The sequence below is a fragment of the Olea europaea genome, chromosome 11 (assembly GCF_002742605.1).
Source record: "Olea europaea var. sylvestris chromosome 11, O_europaea_v1, whole genome shotgun sequence".
Lineage (NCBI taxonomy): Eukaryota > Viridiplantae > Streptophyta > Magnoliopsida > Lamiales > Oleaceae > Olea > Olea europaea.
In genome coordinates, this window is record NC_036247.1 from 29,849,976 (window position 1) to 29,876,249 (window position 26,274).

At 32.4% G+C, this 26,274-nt stretch overlaps 2 protein-coding genes across 2 annotated transcripts; both read right to left on the reverse strand.

The window, feature by feature from the left end:
* Positions 1-9,295: 9,295 nt before the first annotated feature.
* On the reverse strand, positions 9,296-11,631 carry LOC111404017 (formin-like protein 20). The gene has a single exon (XM_023032727.1). The coding sequence runs from the start codon at positions 11,513-11,515 to the stop codon at positions 9,761-9,763; it is 1,755 nt and encodes a 584-aa protein (XP_022888495.1). The 5' UTR covers positions 11,516-11,631; the 3' UTR covers positions 9,296-9,760.
* A 12,655-nt stretch (positions 11,632-24,286) lies between these two features.
* LOC111404683 lies at positions 24,287-25,900 on the reverse strand. The gene is made up of 2 exons (XM_023033456.1): positions 25,214-25,900; positions 24,287-24,997 (listed from the first exon to the last, which is right to left on the reverse strand). The coding sequence occupies exons 1-2, from the start codon at positions 25,898-25,900 to the stop codon at positions 24,287-24,289; spliced, it is 1,398 nt and encodes a 465-aa protein (XP_022889224.1).
* Between the last annotated feature and the right edge of the window lie 374 nt (positions 25,901-26,274).

The following is a 26,274-nucleotide window of genomic DNA, read 5'->3' on the forward strand; positions in this document are numbered from 1 at the left end:
ATATGAAGGAATAGAAGGATATGGATTAAAAGTTGCATTTGATAACAATAAATTTAGAAAATTACAAAAATTATCTTTAGATTTAAAAATTAGAAAATGGGAGTTTTAGAGGGTGTTTGGAAGCCAATTTTATGTAAAAATGTATTTTGGAATAGTAAATTGATGGAAAATGTGTGGTTGAAAAATAAGGAAAAGTTTTTGATTTACATGCAATATTATTTTAATGAAGAATGTATTGTTGAAAAAAAGAGAGAGAAAAATGCATTTTGAAAAAAATGAGTACCAAACGGAGCTATAGATAGAATTTGGAAAAGAGAAATGATAACAATAAATGAATATCACAAAATAGAAAAAATCATAGATGTAAGAACAATATATGGACAACATAAATTAAATATTTTAACAAAAAAAAAATGGTTGAAGAACTATTAACGAAGGTTAGTAAGAAACAAGTGAAAAAATCCAATATATTTATTTAGTAGGAATACAAATAATGTTTAAATCATTATTTAGAGAAGGGATAGACTCACCCTTAACTATAACCTTACATGATGGAAGAATAATAAATTCAAAAGATGGCCATTTAGGAACAATAGAAGAAAATCTGGCATATAAAAAAATAATGTTTACATGTTACCCAAAATATTGTGTATCATTGAAAAATAGAAACTTTAATGAAATTTTAGGATTGCATTTTAAATTACATAGAGATTATATCATGCAACATGTGATCAAATTATGATTATAGAATATATAGTTTTATATACATTTACTAATTCTAATTATGGAAACATTTATTCCAATAAACCTTATATTGAAATACATAAAGAATGTAAAGATATTAGCAAAATAATAGATTCAAATAAACAAATAAGTTTAAATCTAGAAAAATATGAATTTAGTATAACAATAAATAAACTTGAAATAACATAATTAAATGAAGGAAAATGTTCTAATAATATAACATTTAAGAATGAAAAATTGATCAAAAGATCAAAAAGTCTTAGAATACCTAGTAAAAATCAATTAGAAGAATTTAATAGTATAAAAGAAATAAAACTATATAGGAATGTTGGAAATATGAAAATAGAATAAGAATATTATAATGGAAGAGAAAATATAAATTGACCAAATATATTAAGGGTCCGTTTGATTTCAAAGATAGAATTGAATTGGGTGGAAAACGAATTCCAGGGAATTGAATTGCCTATAATTGTTTTCCTGAAAATTGTAAATTATTGTGTTTGATTGATATAATTTTTCACGGGGAAAATGTTGAAATAAAAGTATTTTTTTTATATTCGTTTGATTTTGTTTTACATGAAAATTGTCAATTAAAATGATAGAATTTATTGGTATTGGGGATGACATTGGTTTTCATCGCCAAAAAGCAAAAATAAATAAATAATTCAAGAAAATCATCTATTTTTTAGTATTCGTTTAACTTTATTTTACATGAAAATTATCAATAAAAGAGAAATTTTTTTTACAATAATTCTTAGAATTAGTTTCCATTACCTAAAAGAAAAAAGAAAAAAAAATGAAATCGCTACAGTAGCCGGGAATTCCAATTCTCACCGTATATGGTGGGAATTGGAATTCCACCAAATCAAGGAATAAAACAACTTCCAATAAAAACTAGAAACCAATTCCATGAAAATTTTTGTGAATCAAACACTACATTTTGGGTGGAAATTTGGGTGAATCGAACACTACCTAATAGATATAGGAGCTAGTGAATATCATATAACTTCAATCAGAAATAAAGGATTAATAACTTATAAAATTGATCCTTATAAATACGTAAATTTTGATGGACAGGTATATATTACAGATTTGGAAGTTAAGGTACCAATAAAAATGGAAGAAATGGATCTTTTAGTACCGTATTATATAGATAAAAGCATGAATATAAACGCTCATTTACTTTTAGGAATGAATTTTTTAAATGAATTAGAAGATTATAATATAAAAAGAGAAAGATTATATATAATCTATAACGGACAAACTATATTATGTAAAAAGAACTAAATGAATAATCAGATAAATTTTCCATTGGCTGTATATATACAAATTACTATTATAGAAACAAATATAACAACTTGTACTTTACTAGATACAGGAAGTGATATAACAATATTTAAATTTTTTTTTATAAAATCATGGAATGATAATAGTAACATAAAAATAACTGGAGTCACAGGAGAAAGTATCTAAATAATAAATAGTGCTAATAAAGTTAATATAATTCTTGGAAGTAAAGAAGTTACAATAAATAAAATTTATAAATATGATAAATTAGAGTGTGATATATTATTAGGAAATGACTTTATATAACAATTTTAATATTATAAGCAAAATAATTATATGATAATGCTACAAACATCTTGTGCACATTTATTAAAAATTTCAAGAGAATTTAGACCTTATAGAGTTCAGCTAACCCAGTGTAGTGATAAATGAGAGAAAAATCAATACTATTTAATGAAATAAAAAATAAAAGAATATTGTATAAAAAAAGTGTTGAAAATGGGAATAGAAATAAGTATAGAAAAAATTATTGAACAATTAGAAAAAGTTTATGGAGAAAATCCATTGTTATTTTGGAAACCACATCACCCTAAAACTAAATAGAATTGACAGAAAATGTTATAATAAGAGGCAGACCAATGATGTATACTATAGAAGATACACAAGAATTCAAAAATCAGATAGAAGAATTGTTAGAAAAGAAACTTATTAGTTCTAGCAATGGACCTCATAGTAGTTCAGCTTTTATGGTTATAAAACATTCTGAACATGTTAGAGGAAAAGCTAAAATAGTTATAAATTATAAATAATTAAATAAATATATTAAATTTGATTGATAGATATTTTTTACCAAATAAAGAAGTTCTAATAAACCTTGCAAAAGGAAAATAATATTATTCTAAATTCGATTGTAAAATAGGATTTTGACAAATAAAAATTGAAGAAAATAGTATATAATATACTGCATTTAGTACACCTCAAGAAAAATATGAATGGTTAGTAATGCCATTTGGATTAAAAAATGTACCACAAATATATCAAAAAAAATAGATAATATATTAAAAAGTTTAATGAATTTCTAATTGTTTATATAGATGATATACTAATATGTTCTTGCAGTAAAATAGAACATATGAATCATTTAATACAATTCATAAATGAATGTAAAATAGAAGTAATTGTACTATCTAAAAAGAAATCTATAATAGAAAAATAAGAAATAGATTTTCTTGGATTATCAATATATAAAAGAGGAATAAAATTGCAGACTTATATATCTAAAAAGATAAAAAGTTTTTCAGATAAATCAGAATCCAAAGAACAAATACAAATTTTTTTATGATATTTAAATTATGCAGAAGGTTTTATTGAAAATCTTTCTAAGAAAAGGCATAAAATAAAAATTTTATTTGGAAAAATAAATACTAAAGGATGGAATGAAGAGCATACAGAAATAGTTTAATCATTAAAAGAAGAATGTAAAAATTTATCAAAATTAAAATTACTAGATGAAAAAGATAATTTGATTGTTAATACTGATACCTCAGATAAATATTGGGCAGCAATATTAAAAACAAATTTAAATGAAATTTGTAGATATTTAAGTGGAACTTATAATCAAGTAGAAATAAATTATATCACCCATGAAAAAGAATTATTAACAATTATTAGAGAAATAAAAAATTTCTCATTATTTTTGTTATCCAAGAAATTTATTATTGAAACTGATAATTCTCAAGTTGCAGGATTAGTCACGAATAAATTACCATCAGAACCTCAATGCAGAAGGCTCCATTTATGATAAGCTTATTTAGCATTTTATAATTTTGATATAGTTCATATTAAAGGAGTTAATAATTGTTTTGCAGATTTTTTCAGCAGAAACATAGAATTTGCTGATGGATAAAGCTAAGGTCATGGGGTATACCAATCTATTCTACATATACAAAAAATGACAGATTTTCTTAAAGAAGAATCTGAAGATATAAATACTGGAGCAACACAGATCTCAGAGATGTTCAACTCAAATATAAAAATATTATTGAATATCACTACTGAACATCATAAAGAGGCCATAGAACTCAAAAATCAAGTTGATGCTATTGCAGCACAACTAAAATATATACTATCTGAAATAGATATACCAAAGAGCTCAAAAATAAGTTTTTCAAATCAATACCAAACAAGGACAGCTGGAAGCAACAATGGACCCAAACGTGACAATATACCAACTGATAAAAAAGAAGATTTCATTTCAGTATCATTAACAAAAAAAGTGATGATACATTGAGATAAAAGATATTCCAAAACAATCAGCATCATAGACCAAGCAGATAAAATCCCTTTAGATCCAAAAGAAGAAAAATATGTCGAAATAGTCAGAATTGCTTATAAAATAAAAATGAGTTATTCATATTTCATCTCTCCGAAAAATAATGTTTATCCCAAAATAATAGTTATGGAAGGAGGAGACCCTTCATTTATAAAAATTATGGCAGACTATGAATTTATGAATTTGATATATCTAGGAAAAGATTTGATATAAATATCGAAATTTGATGATATATTCATAAAAAAATATCCAGATTTGTCAAAAGACGAATAATATATTTGAAATTTTACTCAATAAGTCCTAAATACAATGGAGTTGTTTATTATCCAGTTGAATAGATAATATCAATTGGGTATGTAGCAGCCAACTTCCAAATAGATGTGGTGAAAAATGATAGAAAAGTTCCAACAGTGAAAAAATCATGGATCAGACATAAAATAGCATTTGAAATTAAAGTCATATACAACATTGCCAAAAAAAATTTGACAAAAAATTCTCATGCTTGTACCAATATAAAAACTGGATGTTGGTATCAAATCAAGGACATGGAAAATCAGAAATATTGAAGAATTATATTACAAGATTCGAAATACTTCAATTTCCAGGATGTCCTACCACTATAAAAGAATCTTGCCAGCTAAGAGAGTGCCCCAACTGCATGTGAAAGAAGAAGACAATAATAAAGCACATTCGACAAAGCTATATGGCGGACAATAATATAGTTGCATGTAAAGACATAGAAGATAAATGACAATAATAGAGAAAGATGCTCTTTGAATAAAAAGTTGAAGAAGCATGTGAAGATGTAGGCCCAAGGAGAAAAATAATAGAGAGGCAAATGTGCCTTTGCTGATGTAATAGAATCTCATAGACTTGTATAAATAGAAGCATTGTGATAGATAGAAATAATTTTGAAATCTCGAATTGTAATAAATAGTCATTCCTAAACCATCTTTAGTTTGAAAAATCAGTTTTTCTGGAAATCCTTGTATACCAAATAGAAATCTTGTAAATGTTCTGATAGAAATAAAATTTCAATATTTTGATATCAATATGAGTTTCTAAATCTTTATTTCCAACGATTCTTGAAGGATCTAATAGAAAGTTTTCTTCTTATTTTAGCAAAAAGAAAGATTTTCTTTAATAAAAGTCTAGAATTTTATTTTTTAGGATTGATACAGTGAAAGCAAGAAGCTGAAATTGTAAAGATTCCGTGAAGGCAGGAGGCCGTTAAAGGTAGCAGTTTACATATTCAGAGCTCAAGGGTTACTCGATTCTAAGAATAAAGATCCAGATCAAACCTAAGGTAAAACTATTAAATTTTTGCTAAAATTATAATGAATCTTTTTAGATATTAGAGATTCAAATGGATTAATTGTATGATTTGATGATTATTTGTATAATTAAATGTCAGGATATACAATTAAAGAATTAGATAATTTATTAGAAAGAATGTTAGAAGTAATAAAAAATATGTATTCTCAATTAGAAAGTACGGATGCATCTTTTGAAGAATATAATATATTAAATAATAAATGTGAACAATGTGTTGCAGATTATTCTAATTTATTAGATCATAGAATGAAATTATATTCAGATATTCAAAATAGAGTAAATATAAGATAAAATGTTTAAAAGATTAGGATATATGTTGCAATATAGAAAGAATCATTTCATTAAGGGTAATATAGATTTTTTCATGAAAAGGAATAGTGATAGGTCAAATAGAAAAATCTCTCCCTACAAAGAAAGCTTTTAAATTGTACCATATCAATTTAAAGCATTTTCCATGAATTAAAAAAATATGTATTCTACATAGAATTTCAAGGGTATTTTGTCATAATTTAATAAAAATGCTAAAAATCTTAGTGTCGAAAATCTTTGTACTCCTATATGGCTTAGCTCTGAGTTTATTAAATATTTCGGTTCTTCATAGTTCAATATGCATAAAAATATCTTTTGGGATTGATTAATTAAATAATTGCTACTTGTCTTCATGTTCTGCTAAGTTGTTTTCTTCTATTGAAATCTTTTTTAACATCGTTTTTATGGACCCTATATATGATGATGTTCAAATTAGTAAGTGTAAAAATAGGTAAGAGTGGGCATTCAAATTATGATTTATGTATTATCTAGAATAATTTTCTTACTCGATTTCTTGTGCATATTATGTGCAATGATCCACTCAACAGTCATTTGATATTTATGCATAGACCAATAAGACCAAGACACTTTGCTTAACCCCCTTTGGAATAGAATTTCCACATTGATGTTATGAATCACATAAAGTCTTTCTAGAACGTAAAATCTATAGATCCTAGTCAACTCTTAATGAGTACAATGATTGATGACATAAATATATTAGACCTTTCTAATTTTTTTTTCTTTGAATAGGATATTAGGAAAAATCTTTATTTTGTTTATCATAATGGAGAGAAAGTAGAGAGAAATCAATGTGAATTGAATACATTGTAATTCTTTTTATCGATATTGAGTAATTTTAGTAGTGATACTTGGTATAGTAGCTCTCAAATTGAAAGTGAATTATAATACATCGTGTGTTATTTTTTATAATACGAATTATTCGTTTAATCCATAATATATATGAATTCTTGATATAAATGAGATCTAATATACATGTAATGATCTACTTTCCTTGATGAATTTATGATTCACCATGTCAAATTTATATGAATATTCAGGATTTGTAGAATTATATTTATATGATTGAATAATGCATGATCGAATAAAGAACATAGGTAGAAAACACACACACACACACATAAAATTTTATAAATCGCCAAGTAGAGCCCTTGTTTGGTTCATTTAAAAAGTTGGACCACAATTTAAGTCAAAATTAACAATTAATTTTAATTACACATTTTATGGAATCCATCAACTTTTCAATTATATAATTTATTAACTTTTATCGAAATCTACTAAAAATATAATTTTATCTAAACAAAATAAGGGCATAGTCACGTATACGTATCAAAATGCGAATTTGATTGTCCATCATTCTCACATGGAAATTTGATTGTCATAAGTAGGTATGTGAAGGTACTCAAAAAATTATTTTGAACAGTGTGCAAGTCAATGAAGAAAAAATAAGACCACACGAGCATCATTTAACTCTTCGATTGGACACCGAACGCCACGGGAAGCACCTTCCTAAGGTTTTGTACCTAAGCACTTGTTTGAAAAAATTAAATCGTTAAATTGTATTTATAATTAACATTGAATTTTAATCACATATTTATGATACAAATAATTTTTATCAGCTTTTCACCAGATTTCATTAACTTCCATCGAAATATACTAAAATTTTTTTATCAAAAGTTTTGTCAAACAACCCTTAAAAGAGTTTCCTCATTGTTCGATTTATCTCCAACTTATTTAACTACGCAGTCCCTCAACAACCTCAAAAAAGTTTCCACATAAGATTAAGCTTAGTTGGTAGAGCCTCATGATAAATTCAATTCACCACAAAAATTCATTCACCTTAGTTCCAAAGGCCCGTTCAACAATCCTGAAGAGCCACCTAACCATATCTAAATAGAGCTCGCTCAACAATAGTTTATAACCACTCTAGATTCAATAACGACTGCAGCTATTACAATACATGATCAAGTAGTTCATCGAGTTGCAAGGCTAAGAGGAATGGATAAAATAGCATCGATATCCACGACTGAATAGCGACCACAACTATTACAATGTTAGATCAAGTGGTTCATCTAGTTACTAGGGCTAATAGGAATGGACAAATAGCATCGCTATCCATCCATAGGTTTAATTCTTTGATTTGTTCAACAGTTCAAATTCCACGTGTTTCTATCAATTCAATCACCAAATTCACCTCCCTCAAGTTGGAGAGATACACTTAAAATTGAGGTCTCAATAAATCACGATAAATCCTAATATAATCCCAACAAGCCACTTAGATCCTTCTATAACAAAGCATGTATATCCCCGAAGAATACTCTTATAAATGGTATAGGACCCAGATTTATCTTGAGCCTTCAGAAAGTCCTGAATCATTGTGGCTAATATCTTATGCATTGTGAGAAGATTGTTCAATGACAATGCTTAAAAGTTGCATTATGAACATTATTTTTCATAATAGCTAGAAACCAGAGCATCATTAAGAAACTTAAAATATTCTGAAAATGGGAAATATAAGAGAAACGGGAAAATGGAATGATGAGTCATCAAATAAAGAGCATCTTTTTCAATGCATCCAATACATACTATTGGGTACAATATTTTGGTTCAACTAGATATTTGCAAAACCAAGTACATAATGTCAAAATAGCCATGGTTGTATCTATTGCTTGATGTTTGTCCAAAATTGGAGTTGCCCTAAAGCAACAGACCCACAATCTCAAGTGACATGTACCATGAAGTTAAGAACTCAAAAAATGTTACTTGCTTTTTTTTAACTATTTTTAATTGTTCGAGGCCCATTTCATTTCTTGGTGTGTTTTTAAGTTGAGTGTTGCTATGAGTACAGAGTAATTTCAACAGAATGTCTATAGAAATTCAAAACACACACACATACACGGGGTGGGTGGTGTATTTTTTTCTAATATAAAACTCACATGGACCCTACCCCATGTGAGTATCCTGTTTTTCTTCTGTGCCAATAATTCTGCACGTACAGAATTATACTCTTAAGTTTCCCTGTCCAAACAAACAGCTGCTTGAAAAGTAGTACTCAAGACACATAGAAGTGTCCCTATTCTTGTTTAGGTGAACACGGGGGACCCTAATTCCCAAGTCTATTGAATTATCAAACTGAGATAGTTACAGCAAAGCATAGACTACCACAAGTCTTGGCCATTTTCTATTAGCTAGTCTTAATATTAATATCCAATCTTTTCGTCTATTTTTTCAACTCCAATATTCATACCGACATATTCGGTAACTTGAATTCGAAATGATCGAATTCGGGACATATTCCATACTGTATAAGTTTACATATCAACTAACAGTTCACGTCAAACTAGGATCACTTCACAAACAAAAAGGAATGTTCAAGTTCAACGTTGAATTCAAAAATGCTCTGTTAACAAATAAAAAGGACTTTGAAAGTGGAACAAAAATTACAACCAGAGCCCACAATTCAAAATCAAACTTTTAAAGCTCTAGTTCTCACTCTGCTGCAATCAGATGGGCTATAATTTGAGGTCAAAAAACACAATCAGAGCCACAATCTCCATTCTCTGCCTACACATATTATTACCTCTTGTTATTCTTATATATTATTTACTGTATATTACACCATAACCAACCCATTTTTTATTTATTTATTTATTTTTTCCCTTCTTTAAAATATAAGTAAAATTCATACCACGATTTTAACAGTCAGATTATGCAAAATGGGACCGGGCCAGGACATCAGCCCAACTTTCTCTTCTCTTTGATTGAGTTCATCTTGTCCTGTTTCCATTCATTATGGCGCCTGGTAATGAAAGTTTCAGCCTTGACATTCACATCCGGGCTCGGGCAAGAAACTGAAGGCCCTATTGAATCTCCACCTTCGGATTTAACTGACATCAGATCTGAATCTTCAAGCTCGGGGGGCGGGGAGCTGTGCGCGCTGCTTATCCTAACAAAATCTCCACGCTCCACGAATTTCATTTCCTTCATTTTGAATGGCGGTGGGGGTGGGGGTGGCGGCATTGGTATAAGGGGCGATGATGGTGCGATAATGACGCTTTCATTGGAGTAGGAGCTTCTTTTGTTGGGTTTTGGTGGTTTACCGGCGTTGACAGAGTGGTGCCGCCGAGACTCTGGTGGAGGAGGTGGTGCTGGAGGTGAAGGCGGAGATGGGGTGCTTATGTTCTTGAAACGGCGGCTTTGGGTTCCATTTTTGAATAAAGAACTGAGAATTGAAGGAGGAGGAGGTGGTGGCGGAGCTGTGGTGGAGGATGATTGGAACCGCTTGCTTTTGCTTCCTGTTTTGAAAATATTGTTGAAAATTGAGTTTGGCGGCGGAGGAGGGGGCGGAGGAGGTGGTGCTGTGTTGGAAACAGAATGTCCACGTTTATTCTTGACTCTCATTTTGAACATGTTCTGTAATAACTTAGATGGCGGCGGTGGTGGAGGACGTGCTGCTGCTGTACCTGTCTGTTCCAGTGAAGAATTCTCGGAGGCAGAGGCTGTGTCATAAATATTTCTTGTTTTCACCTTCTTCTTTCTCTGTCTCTGACTTTTGTTGTACAATGACGCAATTGCTGTTGCTATTTCTTTGGTGGTGGGACTCTTTTTCCGGTGAATTATTTCGCTTTTTACCTCCAGAAACTGCGACTTCGCAACTGGTTGCTGTGGTTGTGGTGGCGGCGGCGGAGGAGGAGGAGGAGGTGGCGGCGATCGATTTTCATTGAATTTATCATCATTTCGCTGCTTTTCAAATATTTCTTTCTTTGGGACACTACGGGAAGACCTTCTGCTCTTCAAACTTGCTGCATGTTGTTGTGGAGGTGGAGGTGGTGCCGGTGACTTTGGCGGTATCGGAGGTTGAGGTGGAGTACTAACTTCATACTTATCCACCGGAATCACCTTCACAGGCGTGTCAGGTTCATTTCTGTCAACCTCACTCCACCGAGCACCGCGGTGAAAATTTTCAACCACCGGCGATGTCTCAAAATCATCCGAAAACCTGAATTTATTATCCCGAGTTTCCCTCAAAGATTCCTGCCTTAGATCAGGATAAGAGCTGCTGCTCCTCCTCAGCCGTGTACCACCGCCGTCTCCCACTCGCACCGGAGTACTCGAAACATCACCGCCGTTATCTTTCTCGTCGAAAAATCCATACCACTGAGAACTCGAAACAGATTCCCCCGGCTGCGGCCTTGGAAAATCATCGTTTACTGTGGCAAAAACACCACAAAGAATTGCAAACAATACCAACACGATGATGAGTGAGTCCCAGCCCTTTTTCACTGAATTGAGATGAAGAATTTGAGTGGTGTGTGAAATAAATGGAGGAACCAAGAAAAACAACATAACTAATATGAGAATAGGTATAGCCAAGATTAGTATAACCGGGTTGAAGATTGGAGAGGGCTGCCGGGGGCGGCGGTGAGAGTAGAAGAAAGTAGTGGTGGTGGGCTGAGACCAGAACGGTGGTGAGTCTCCATCTGCATCCATGGCACGGAGGAAGGAGTGGGGGTGTTCCCTTTGAAATTAAGGTGTTTTGCTTTTTGCTTTTGGTCTTGATACAAAGGAGTTGTTTTCAAAGATTGGATTTTGCAAATGTACTTTACATAATGAGTTATATAATGTTACATATCACACCATCAGTTGTTAATTTAAAACTCAATTAATCTTTTCATCCAATTTTTTTCTTCACCTTATTTTGGTCCCATTTGTTTCCCATTCTTTGGCCAAAAAAATAAAAAATATGATCGTTGTCTATCACATTAAACCACTATATTTTATATAATCTCGTATATACATTAATGTGCAAGTAGCATAATTCTTTTGGTGGGTAGGGCTTTGGTTTCAACTTTGAAGTATTTTTTTTTTTTTTTGATACCCAGGTTTCCCAGTTTCGCCAGACTATATCCTGGACCCCCAACCCCCGGCCCCTCAGTGACTGGTGGAGGTAAATCGCAGTATATGCCCAAGTTGACCAGGGTTCGAACAGCCTTTATACTCCTGACCCCAAGAGACCCTCCTCCATGGTTATTACATCACCAAACTGCTCCAACCAAGATGGTTATTACAAACACTCGGCTACTCCAATCAGGAATCGAACTCCCCACGCTGGGGTTGCGAGCCCTGCACTGCCCTTCCTTTGCCAACTTGGATGTGCCCCGAGGGGCTTCAACTTTGAAGTATAGGATAGACAGGTGTTGGAGTATTTGAAAATTTGTATAAATGTATTATATACTCTATACCAATATTTTACTTCAATGTGCGGAATTGAGAATTTAATTTAAGAGAGGTATTTTACACTAAAACTTTTCAAAATTTTGTATTGGCTATGGATAGTGATACTATCTTGAAATTATCATATTATTGAGCTTTTATGATGGATCCACACAGATTCTAAAAATATCTACATAAAACAATTTATAGGGACTTTTCATTGGGCGTAGCCATGATTGAGGTCATTTTTTTTTTATTTCTTTTTTTTTTTTTTTTTAGGGTGTGTCAAATGAGTTTTGATTCAGCTGTTCAAATTTGCGTTTGAACTATTATAATTCAGGGCCTTAGGAAAAAAGTTTTACGGTGTCTTTTAAAAATAAAACAATAAATAAATAAGAGAAAATTCAGTCGATTATTGCCAACGACGTTATTACTATAGTTAAAAATTAAATGGAGCATATAATCCCTTAAATGTTTCATTGATTATCGTTGATGATATTATTATAGACGATCGGACAAAAATTAATATTTATCGACAATTTTGGATAGAATTACTGAAAACCAATATAATTATTTATCATCAGCGCACCTCCATCGATGATTACTAATGACAATATCATCTTCAATAGAGAATTAATTGATGTCATAAAAAAAAAAGTTCTGAAACTTGTATAATCGAATATCACCTACACACCTCTGTTAATGATTATCGGCGAATATGTTGTTGATAATCATTTGCGATCCTATGACCGTTCATCATCAATATAGAAGTCGTTAGTGTCAACTGGCGAAAGTTTAATCTTTCTTTATTTATTTTTTTAAAGTTATTATAGAAATATTACTATAGTAATTGAAGATTTTTTTTTAATTTTTAAGTCTGAGCAAATAGGGGGGCTTAGATACCCGCCAAAGTAGTCTTGTACTCTAGCCAACTCGGAACTCATGTGAAACTATGGGATTAAGACTTGATGAAGTGTAACGTGTTGTATGTGTAAAGTTCAATTCATCATTCTTTTAATCATATTTAAGGAAGATGAGAACAAGAGCTTCTTTGGTTAGAATTTTGATAATTAATTTTTTGACCGTTGGAGATAAAATGAGTTCTACCTGTAAGAGAAGAATTCAAAAATGACGACTGAAATGGTGAAATAACGGTCAAAAAATTGATTTTAATTGACTTTTAATATATAACAAACAAGCACTAAGAGGGTAACATAACAATTTAACAGATAAATTCAAAGTAAGTTTTGAATCTTGAAACTTATAAATGAACATGATACAACATACAATGTTTTTTGGTTTACAAAACTTTAGGCCCCGTTTGGAGTGATTTTTCACCCAAAAAATTTGATTTTTTTGCCATTATTTCACTATTTCAGCCGCAATTTTTTATTTATTCTTTCACAGGTGGCCTTCACTTTTCTCCCAATGGTCAAAAAATCAATTCTCAAAATCACTCCCGAGCAGAGTTAGAACCTGTCATTATGAAAATTTAAGCAAAAAATAAAAAAAAATAAAAAAAGTAGAAATTAAAATTCAAATTTGAATCTAAGTCAAATCAACTATTAATTATAACCAAAATTTTATAGCATCCACAATTTTTCATCTACACATTTATGCCCTGTTTGGGCCCCTTTAATTTCAAAAGTGTATTATGGAATAGAGATTGATGTTGTAATGTGTGATTAAAAAAGAAAGAAAATTTTTTATTTATGTGTAATATTATTTTAATGAAGAATATGTGGTTTAAAATAAATACTGTAAAAATAATAATGTGGTAGAATGGTTGACAAGCAAAGGCTAACTAATTTTAATCCCCAGAAAACAAAGCTTTAAAACGAAGTCAAGAAACAAATATGTAAATAATTCCAATATTTTAAACTCTTTAAAAATTTATTTAAAATTATTAAGAAATATATTCACAATCTACCTTTTATATATCAGTAATAATGTTCCACGACCCCATCATTAACACTACAATTCATCAAAGTCTTTTATGTTTCACAAGTGTATTTTACTCCGAATTACAAATTCCATAGGAGTTCACACATCACAATATTAAAATATAAAAATTTCATATATATTATTCAGAGCCTGTTTGGGGGTGATTTTGAGAATTTATTTTTTGACCGTTAGGAGAAAAGTGGGGTCCACCTGTAAGAGAAGAAGTCAAATATGACGGCTGAAATAATAAAATAACGATAAAAAAAAATCAATTTTTTGGAGAAAAAAATCACTTCCCAACAAGCTCTCAATCTCGTTTAGCTCTGGTTATTAAAATTCGATAGGACTTCACACCACACATTATTCAATATGTTGAAGTCTATCTAAATTGATTACGAGCTAGGATTTAAAACTTCAAAAGAAAATGGAAAAAATATAAGAAAGAACAATTGTAGGATTAGAGCGTGGTCGTAATAATTGAAACAGGCTGTCCTTTTACAACATCAAAACTCCAATGCAACTTTACACCGTCAATTTTCTTAAAAGAAAGAGACTTCTTTTACCATATATCTATACAAAAAAATCTCATTCATTTGTTGGGGCATTTGTGTCTCGTGCTTTATTAAACTCTATACTTTTACCTGCATCTTATAATTAGGTTTCATTTATTAATTAATTTAAATAATTTGAAAATTATAATATGTTTGAATGAGATTGTACTTCAATTCCAATGACATTGTCGAAAGCCACAAGTTATAATCTAAGCTTTTGCTTGTTGGGTGGTTTTGCTTTTTGCATTTGAATACAAGCATGCACAAATTTTAAAACACACACGTGCTTTTTTGAGTTTAGTGTTGCATTATTAGAGATTCATTCTTGGCTTTTTCGTCGATGGAATAAAAGATTTGTAATGTTAAAAAGGGTAGTGTTTTGAGATTTTTATTCATTGGTCAATGTTTCATAACTTGAAAAGTGATTTTGATTTCAAGTGTTGATAGTTTTTTAGGTTCAAAATTTTGCTTACTAGCCCCCGTTTAGCCCCCATTTTAGGAAAATGAAAATGGATGAAACAGTAGTTTTTTGAAAAATGAGTGGTTAAAAAAGAAAGAAAAATTTTCGATTTACGTGTAATATTATTTTATGAAAAATTGTGTAATTAAAAATATGAGAGAAAAAAATGAAATGTAATGAAATTGAAATAATGGGGGGCCAAATGGGGCTAAGACAGTTAGGACAATTTCCAAAGACAATGAAAGTAAAAGAAAAGAAGTTTCGAGACTTTAGATTTTTTTGTCTATCAAAAGATGAAGAAGAAAGGGAACAAAACATAACATGTAATCCACTATGTTCACATCAATTTAACAAAGTGTAATTGATTGATAAGACTACACAAACAGTAGGATGGAAACAAAAGAACTTTAAAACATTCAATTTATGTGTTTCAATTCTTGAAAAGGGCTTTCGAAAAAAAAAAAATTCACCTATCTAAAATAGTAATTGACTATTTTCCATTCGAGAGATGTTTTTCGCACAAAACCCTTTTTCCTTGTGCAAGTTTCATGAGATCTTCGTGCTTCAATCTTTGTAAGGTGGATTATACACCTCAAATGTAAACAAATAGTTTTCGACCTCAGATAATTCATCAAGTAAGGAGTCTAAAAATAACTTATTGTAACTCAATCAAGTTTATAACTCAAATAACTTGCTTGAAAAATTAAGGTTTCCTCACATATAAAGATTATTATAATTCGTATGTTTGGTACCATATATAATCCTGAAAATAAGGCAAAAAGTTGAACAAAATGTTGCCTTAAAGCTGTGATCAGAAATATATCGCCCATCTTACTCAATTGTGTATCCATCTTAAGGGGTGTTGTCGCCCCCAGGGCATATCTCCCAGTGGCAAAGGGGAAGACGGATAGGGCTCAGCGCGACAGTGTGCAGAGTTCGATTCCTCGCAAGGTGGAATTGACTTTGTTACAAGCGGGAGTTACCATATGGGTTAACATCCTTGGCCTATCCATGTGCTCTCCACCCTGACTCCTGGGAGGCACATCCTGCGATTTACCTCCTCCACGATGGTCCAGGATAGGATCGGTGGGGGCCCTTAAGGTTGGGGTTCAACCTTTTTAAGGGGTCTTGTCCGAAGGGTCCCGTGACTAGTAAGTGCAAGACAACTATAATATATTTGTTTTTACTGGGAAATGAGAATCATATGTTTTTTGATAGAAATTGTCCGTTCATGACATGATCAAGGTACTCGATTATAACCTAATGTGATGCCTTTTTTTTTTTTTTTTAAGGTTGAACTCCAACTTTGAGGGCCCCCACCGCCTCGTCCTTAAAGTTTTGTGAGGGAGGTAAATCGCGAGATGTGCCTCAACAGGTCAGGGAACAAGAGCTGCGTATACACTGCGCCTACAAGGAGTCCAATTCCATGTTTCAGGAATCGACCCCCTACACTGTGGCTGCCAAACGTGCCTTTTTTATGACTTGCTCAACTTATGTAGCCTCTATTTGCTATCCATTATTTGGAAAGTTAAAAAGTTTTGGATAGTATTTTTTGGAGAATATATGATTAAAAATTAAAGAAGTTTTATTGACTTGTGTGTAAAATATTTTATTGTGTGAATGTGTGATAAAGAATATTATTGTAATAAATAATTTAAAATTTTAAAGAGTGCCAAACAAGCACTAAGTGATTAATGAAAATAATAGGTTTTATTAGTTCAATGCTTGCCTTCTATTCTTATTTTCCGGTGATCATCATTAAAATTAAAAAATAAAAAATAAAATCTCATCTAAAATTTTAAATTGTTTAAGAGACTGTGAGTATTTATTGCATCATATATTTTTTATTTGCTCCATCGCGTGCATGTCAATTTTTTTTTTATTGAATACAAAATACATAAAAAATTATAATTAAGTGAATAGTGAAATTCGAATTCGAGATTTAGTATGATTTGACTAATCTTAAAGTTTAAACTCTTGTAAATATAAGAGAAACTTTGTGAATTATGTCGAATATGACAATAGTTCATGTAATTATAACAACATAAAGCATATTTGTTATCATTCAACAAAATGTAGTACGTAACCATAAATAAGCGAAATACACTTAATAAGCTGACAATTTTTATTTTTTTTTATAAATTTCTCTTAAATGTATTTATTTAAAGGGAAATGATAAATATACAACATTAAGTGCCGTAAATTTATACAACCACCTCCTGCAAGGGGGCTGTAAGACTTGCTGTACACCAGAGTGTACAGCAAGCATCTCCCTTATTTAAATTTGTATTTTTAACAATACTATGCATTAAAGAAAATTGTTGTTGTTAAAATTTTCAGGTAGGGTCTCCTAATTATTATTATTAATAAAAATAAAGAAAAAAAAAAGGTTGGAGAAAGACAGCCTACGACAAGTCTCTTCAACAGCTACCATCCAATCGACGGCCTCTTTTTGACATTAAACTGCACCTTTTCTTTTCTTCTTTCGCTTATAGATTAGGATTAATTTGATTAGCAACTAATAATAACCACAAATTAAATCAAACCAAGTAGTTGTGAACACGCGTCAGTAGTGTCATCTTATGCTAAACATGCTAATTACATAAATTATTATTATTATTCTTGACCTCGAAAATTGGACATTCCACGTAACCAACCGAAAGCTACTCCACGTATTCCTCCCTATGCACAATCAACGCACGATCAGATGCATACGATCGGGACCAGCGGGGGTGGTGGCAACCGTATACGCTCCGAAGGTCAAGTCAGGTTCAGGTGGTCGGAACAATACACAGGGGTTATGGAAAATAATAAACGGGAGGAGAAAATATATATATGCTTGTTATGAAGTGCTATCTAGTAAGAGTTTCATTACATTTGCCTCTTGCCAACCCTTGGGTATTTATAGGTGGAATGAACCGTTGGATGTGAGGCACGTGTATACATCTAATGGTATGAGGTGTCTGCTCATAGGCGTCAATCAGCTGCGTCTGTAGAGTGGGCGGATAATTGCTTCTCCCGAGTTGAGTTGATATAAAATTGATAAGTCACATCAATTAGCCTCATGAAGACGTCAAATCAATTTAAACCTTAGGGGCAGAAAGGATCTTAGCAAAGATCTCCTTTTGAAATTGGCGGCGCATCTTCTGACAGAGGTTCCTGGAGTGCATTTCGCTTCGACATCATGGGCGAGGGTGCTTCGGTCAATTCAACAAAATTGTTTGTGACTCGCAGTGTGACAGCAGATTGTTAACATTGAAGAGATCACTTCGGAACCACTTCGGGTGAGTGTATATCAGATCGGAGTGCCTTGTGGTTGATATTCCAAGGTGATACTTATAGGGGTGTAACAATTATTATTATTATTATTATTATTATTATTATTATTATTATTATTATTATTATTATTATTATTATTGTAGTGATAATGCATGTAGATAAATACATGAGTAACATGACCCTTCAAAAGAATAAATTAATTTTAAAGCTCAAATTACTTCACTACGCAGGAATAAGTTTTTCACATTCCATGATTGTTCGAGAAGTAGAAATCACATTTTCATAGAACGATCAGTTGTAAATGTGTCAATTGCATACTTGAATTACCTTTTTCTTAACTTCGTCATATAAAATTTTTTGTGATAGTTTTTATGTAAAAGTCAAAGTTTAAAAGTTAGTGTCTTAAAGAATTTATTTATTTTTTTAAATAAAAATGTACAAGTAATAAGTCTGCATATGCAATAAGTTATTGCAATTGACTCCTCAAAGATTAAATCTATAATTAGCTAATTTTCATTTTACAATAGGTCATTCTGGAAAAGTCAAATCTGAAACTAGGGTTTCGCCAAATTTTGTTAAGAAATCATTATTATATTATTAAGCCCCTGTTTGACAACCAATAAATAGGTTTTTTTTTTTTTTTTTTTTTTTTTTTTTTTTTGGAAAAAATGAGTTTTGAAATAAGTGATTTTTTGGAGAATGAGTGGTTAAAAAATAGAAAAAAATTGAGTTTACGTGTAAAATATTTTATTATAAAAATGTGATTAAAATGAACTTGACAGAACAATAATATTAGATGTACATTTCTTGTTAACATTAAGGATGATACCTTTTTATGTGGATGAATATGACCAGTGAATTGATGGAGTGTGTTTAAAATTGAAGGCCATGATTGTTGCCACCTCCTGAATGTCAAAATTGATATCATCGAGATAATTAATCTATCAAATTGATCTCATCAATTGATGTTCCTTACTTCGTGTCATGTGCTCATGGGAGGCTCGGCCTATGAGGTCCACGAGCTTAAGTGACAAATCGAGCTTGCTTCGTGGAATCGGCTTGATCTATTGTTATCCTTATCATCGGCCATCAACATAAATTCCCTCACACACCATGTATCAATATCAAATTAATATTCATTTTTAAATTGTGAACACATTAACAATGACCCACCCTCTCTAGTGATTGCAAACACATCATAAGGATGAACGATTCTTCCTAAAGAATATTACTGTTGTACATGAAGATAAGAGACATTGTTAGCAACAACGCCATTGTCCCCATTCGTTGACTCAAGTGATTGTCTTCCTTTTGAAGAAGTAACAGACTGTCCAAGTCTACTAATAACAAAGATTAATCCTTTTTTTTTTTTTTGAAAAAAGAAAAAAGAAAAAAAATAATTAAAAAAAATAATTCTTGTGCAATCTAAACAAAATCAAAACACCATTAACTTTCACTTGTCACAAGCTAAAACTGATAGACCGTATATATGATGATGCTCGAATTAGTAAGGTGTAAAAATAGGTAAGAGAGTGTGCATTCAAATTATGATTTATGTATTATCTTGAATAATTTTTTTACTTGATTTCTTGAGCAAATTATGTGCAATGATCCACTCAATGGTCATTTGATATTTACGCATAGACCAATAAGACCAATACACTTTACTTAACCCCCTTTGGAATAAAATTTCCACATTGATGTAATAATAAAGTCATGAGTGCAAGAAAAATTTAACAGAATTTGATCCGAAAATGACGTGGCAAAATGCAAGTGGATTATTTTTTTCTTTTTTATTATCTTTCAATGATGTCACATCATGTTGTCTGTAAAAAATTTTTGTCAAAAAAAATTTTGTACTTAAAGCTTGATGTAATTAATCACATAAAGTCATAGATCGTAGTCAACTCTTAATGAGTACGATGATTGATTACATAAATATATTAGACCTTTCTAACTTTTTTTTCTTTATATAGGATATTAGGACAAATCTTTATTTATTTTTATTTTTTTACCAAAATGGAGAGAAAGTACAGAGAGATGTGAATTGAATACATTGTAATTCTCTTTATCGATATTGTGTAATTTCAGTAGCGATACCTGGTATAGTAGCTCTCGAATTGAGAGTGGATTACATTGCATCGTGTGTTGTTTTTAATAATATGAATTATTCGTTTAATCCATAATATATTAGAGGTTGCTTCTTGATATAAATGAGATATAATATACGTGCAATAATCTACTTTTCTTGATGAAGTTATGATTCCCCATGTCACATTTACATGAACATTCGTGATTCGTAGAATTATGTTTATATGATTGAATAATGCATGATCGAATAATGAACATATGTTGGAAAAAAAACACACACATAAAGACAATTTTATAAATCGCCAAGTATAACCACTGTTTAGTTCATTTAAAAAGTTAGACTGAAATCTAAATCAAAATCAACAATTAATTTTAATCACACATTTTATTGGATCCATCAACTTTTTAATCATAAAATTTATTAACTTCTATCAAAATCTACTAAAAATATAATTTTATCTAAACAAAATAAGGGCATAGTCACATATACGTATCAAAATGCAAATTGATTGTCCATCATTCTCACGTGGAAATTTGATTTTCAAAAGTAGTTACGTGAAAGTACTCGGGAAATTATTTTGTACAGTGTGCAAGTAAATGAAGAAAAAATAAGACCACACAATAGGGTCATTTAACTCTTCTATTGGACACCGAGCACCATGGGAAGCGCCTTCCTAAGGCTTTGTACCTAAAAGTGTTTGTTTGAAAAAATTAAAACGTTAAAAATTTGAGTTCATAATTAACGTAGAATTTAAATCACATATTTATGATACCAATAATTTTTATAATCTTTTCAACCAGATTTCATCAATTTTTATCGTAATATACAAAAATTTTTTGTCAAAGGTTTTGTCAAATAACCCTTAAAAGAGTTTCTTCATTGTTCGATTTATCTCTAACTTATTTAACTATGCAGTCCCTAGACAACCTCAAAAAGGTTTCCACATAAGATTGAGCTGAGCCGGAATTTTAGGGGGCCCATTTTTTGCTTTTTACCTTTTTTTTTAACCCATTATACCCATGTGTTCAAAAGAAACGAATAAATACTTAATGAAAAGAGAAGGAAGGAACATCAAAAAATTTATTTGTTGTTTTATTGTTGATTTAAGTTAACAAATTTAATTCCGTAAACTTCTAATTTTTTATTTTATTTTTTAAAAAAAGGGATTGTTTGCTACGACTTAGGGCTTAAGGCCCAAATTTCGAAGTTCGCCTCAGGCCCCGCGAAACATAGGTACGACCCTGGTTGGTAGAGCCTCATGATAAATTCAATTCACCACAAAAATACCTTCACCTTAGTTCCAAAGGTCCGTTCACCAATCCTGAAGAGCCACATAACCATATCTAAATAGCGCTCGCTCAACAATAGTTTATAACCACTTTGGACTGAATAGCGACTGCAACTATTACAATACATGTTCAAGTGGTTCATCGAGTTACCGAGGCCAAGAGGAATGGACAAAATCGCATCGCTATCCACGACTGAATGCGACCACAACTGTAACAATGTCAGATCAAGTGGTTCATCTAGTTACCGAGGCTAAGAGGAATGGACAAATAGCACCGCTTTCCACATGTAGGTTTAACTCTTTGATTAGTTCAATAGTTCAAGTTCCACGTGTTTCTATCAATTCAATCACCAAATTCACCTCCCTCAAGTTGGAGAGATACACTTAAAACTTAGGTCTCAATAAATCACGATAAATCCTAATATAATCCCAACAAGCCACTTAGATCCTTCTATAACAGAGCACGTATATCCCCGAAGAATACTCTTATAAATGGCATAGGACCTGGATTTATTCCAAGCCTTCAAAAAATCTTGAATCATTGTGGCTAACATCTTATGCACTGTGACAAGATTGTTCAATGACGGTGCTTAAAAGTTGCATTATGAACATTGTTTTCCATAATAACTAGATGCCAGAGCATTATTAAGGGCATGTTTGGGAGCAATTTTTTTTCAAAAAATTGATTTTTTGACCGTTATTTCACTATTTCAGTTGTCATATTTGACTTCTTCTCTCACGGGTGGACCTCATTTTTCTCCTAACGATAAAAAAATCAATTCTCAAAATCACTCCCAAACAGACTCTAAGAAACTTAAAATATTCTGAAAAATAAAGTTCTATAACAATAATATGTACTGCCATAAAGAAGAGATGTAATGACCGTTATAAAAGCCCTTTTATAATACGTCAACGCATGACCACTTAGTACCGTCATTGAACTCTTGCTTGCTATAATTGATTTGACAATTAGAGTGCAATAGATCATTCCATCAAAATTTACCTTTAGCTAAATTTCAAAAGGAACTTATCACCTCATTATCAATAAAGATAAAAGAAACGGGAAAATGGAATGATGAATCATCAAATAAAGAGCGTCTTTTTCAATGCATCCGATACATACTATTGGGTACAATATTTTGATTCAACTAGATATTTGCAAAACCAAGTACAAAATGTCAAAATAGCCATGGTTGTATCTATTGCTTGATGTTTGTCCAAAATTGGAGTTGCCCTAAAGCAACAGACCCACAATCTCAAATGACATGTACCATGAAGTTAAGAACTCAAAAAATGTTGTCCCCCGGGGTACGTCTCAATTGGCAAAGGACGAAGTTCTTCAAGGCAGGCAGTTCAGAGGTCGCGGGTTCGATTCATGGGGCTCTTGGAAAGCAAGGCTTTCTCCTGAAAGGCAGGATATTTTCTGAAAGGTAGGAGTTCCTTGGAAGGCAAGGCATGCACATGGGTTTGACTCGCTCGACACTTTGACAGTTCAGTTGGGGGGCTCTTGAACCCTAGCCAGTTTGGGGGTACAACCCGCGGTTTACCTGATCTGCCTGAAGAGAGGTTGGATCGTAGACCCCAAAATTAGTCGCTGTTAGGTGGACACCTGAATATCAAAAAAAGAAAAAAAAAAAAAAAAAAAAAAAACCAAAAAAATGTTGCTTTTTTGAACTATTTTTAATTGTTCGAGGCCCACTTCATTTCGTGGTGTGTTCTTAAGTTTCCCTGTCCAAACAAAGAGCTGCTTGAAAAGTACTACTCAAGACACATAGAAGTGTCCCTATTCTTGTTTAGGTGAATATAGGGGACCCTAATTTCCAAGACTATTGAATTATCAAACCTAGATAGTTACAGAAAAGCATAGACTAACACAAGTTTCGGCCATTTTCTATTAGCTAGTCTTAATATTAATATCCAATCTTCTCGTCTATTTCTTCAACTTCAATATACCAAATATTCATACAGATATATTTGTTAGCTTGAATTCGACGTGATCGAAATCGGGACATATTCCATACTGTATAAGTTTACATATCAACTAATGGCTCACGTCAAACTTGGATCGCTTCACAAATAAAAAGGAATGTTCAAGTTCAACGTTGAATTCAAAATCGCTCCGTTAACAAATAAAAAGGACTCTGAAAATGGAACAAAAATTATAATCAGAGCCCACAATTCAAAATCAAACTTTTAAAGCTTTAGTTCTCACTCTGCTGCAACCAGATGGACTCTAATTTGAGGTCAAAAAACACAATCAGGGCTACAATCTCCATTCTCTGCCTACACATTATTACCTCTACGTGTTATTCTTATATACTGTACATGTTATTACACCATAATCAACTTTTCTTTTCTTTTGGCTTCTGTATAAGTAAAATTCACACCTCGATTTTTACAGTCAGATTATTCAAAATAGGACCGGGACGGGACATCAGCCCAACTTTCTCTTCTCATTGATTGAATTCATCTTGTCCAGTTTCCATTCATCTCGGAGCCTGGCAATGAAAGCTTCAGCCTTGGCATCCACATCCGGGCTCGGGCAAGAAATTGAAGGCCCCATTGAATCTCCACCTTCGGATTTAACAGACATCAGATCTGAATCTTCAAGCTCGGGGGGTGGGGAGCTGCACTGGGAGCTCTGCGCGCTGCTTACCCTAACAAAATCTTCACGCTCCACGAATTTCATTTCGTTCATTTTGAATGACGGTGGAAGTGGCGGGATTGGTATAAGGGCGATATTGACGCTTTCATTGGAGTAGGAGCTTCTTTTGTTGGGTTTTGGTGGTTCGCCGGCGTTGACAGAGTGGTACCGCCGAGGCTCTGGTGGTGGAGGTGGTGCTGGAGCTGAAGGCGGAGAATGTACACGTGTATTCTTGACACTCTTTTTGGACATGTTCTGTAATAACTTAGACGGTGGCGGTGGTGAAGGACGTGCTGCTGCTGCACCTGACTGTTCCGGTGAAGAATTCTCGGAGGCAGAGGCTGTGTCATAAATATTTCTGGTTTTCACCTTCTTCTTTCTCTCTCTACGTTTGTTGTACAATGAAGCAATTGCTGTTGCTATTTCTTTGGTGGTGAGACTCTTTTTCCGGTGAATTATTTCGCTCTTTACCTCCGGAAACTGTGACTTCGCAACTGGTTGCTGTGGTTGGGGTGGCGGCGGAGGAGAAGGAGGCGGGGGTGGCGATCGATTTTCATTGAATTTATCATCATTTCGCTGCTTTTCAAATATTTCTTTCTTTGGGACACTATGGGAAGACCTTCTGCTCTTAAGACTTGCTGCATGTGGTTGTGGAGGCGGAGGAGGCGGTAGTGCCGGTGACTTTGGCGGTGTCGGAGGTTGAGGTAGAGTACTAACTTCATACTTATCCACCGGAATCACCTTCACAGGCGGGTCAGGTTCGTCTCTGTCAACCTCACTCCACCGAGCACCGTGGTGAAAACGATCAACCACCGGCGATGTCCGGTAAGATTTCAATTCAAAATCATTGGAAAACCTGAACCTATTATCCCGATTTTCCCTCAGAGACTCCTGCCTCAGATCAAGATAAGAGCTGCTGCTACTCCTCAGCCGTGTACCACCGCCGTCTCCCACAGGCAAAGGAGTACTCGATTCATTACCGCCGTACTCTTTCCCGTCGAAAAATCCATACCACTGAGAACTCGAAACAGATTCCCCCGGCGGCGGCCTTGCAAAGTCAGAAACTTGTGGAACATTTAAGTTTTGTTGATCAGCTGCATCAGAGGATGGAACATCATAGTTTATTCTGGCAAAAAGGCCACAAAGAATTGCAAACAATACCAACACGATGATGAGTGAATCCCAGCCCTTTTTCACTGAATTGAGATGAAGAATTTGAGTGGTGTGTGAAATAAATGGAGGAACCAAGAACAACAAAATAACTAATATGAGAATAGGTATAGCCAAGATTAGTATAACCGGGTTGAAGATTGGAGAAGACTGCCGGGGGCGGCGGTGAGAGTAGAAGAAGGTAGTGGTGGTGGCCTGAGACCAGAACGGTGGTGAGTCTCCATCTGCATCCATGGCACGGAGGAAGGAGTGGGAGTGTTCCCTTTGAAATTAAGGGGTTTTGGTTTACTTCAATGTGTCGAATTGAGAATTTAATTTAAGAAAGGTAAATGTCACGTTTGACCCCATTATTTGATATTACAATTTTTGAAATAGTATTTATTATTATTATTATTATTGAGAAAGTGGGGTTGAAAAGAAAATAAAAAATTAATTTAAGTGTAATATTATTTTGTGAAATACTGTATGGTTAAAAAAGAGAAGAATAAATTTTTGGGATAATGGAGGCTACACTAAAAACTTTTAAAAATTTGTATTGGCTACGGATAATGATACTATCTTGAAATTATCATATTATTGAGCTTTTATGATGGATCCACAAATTTTTC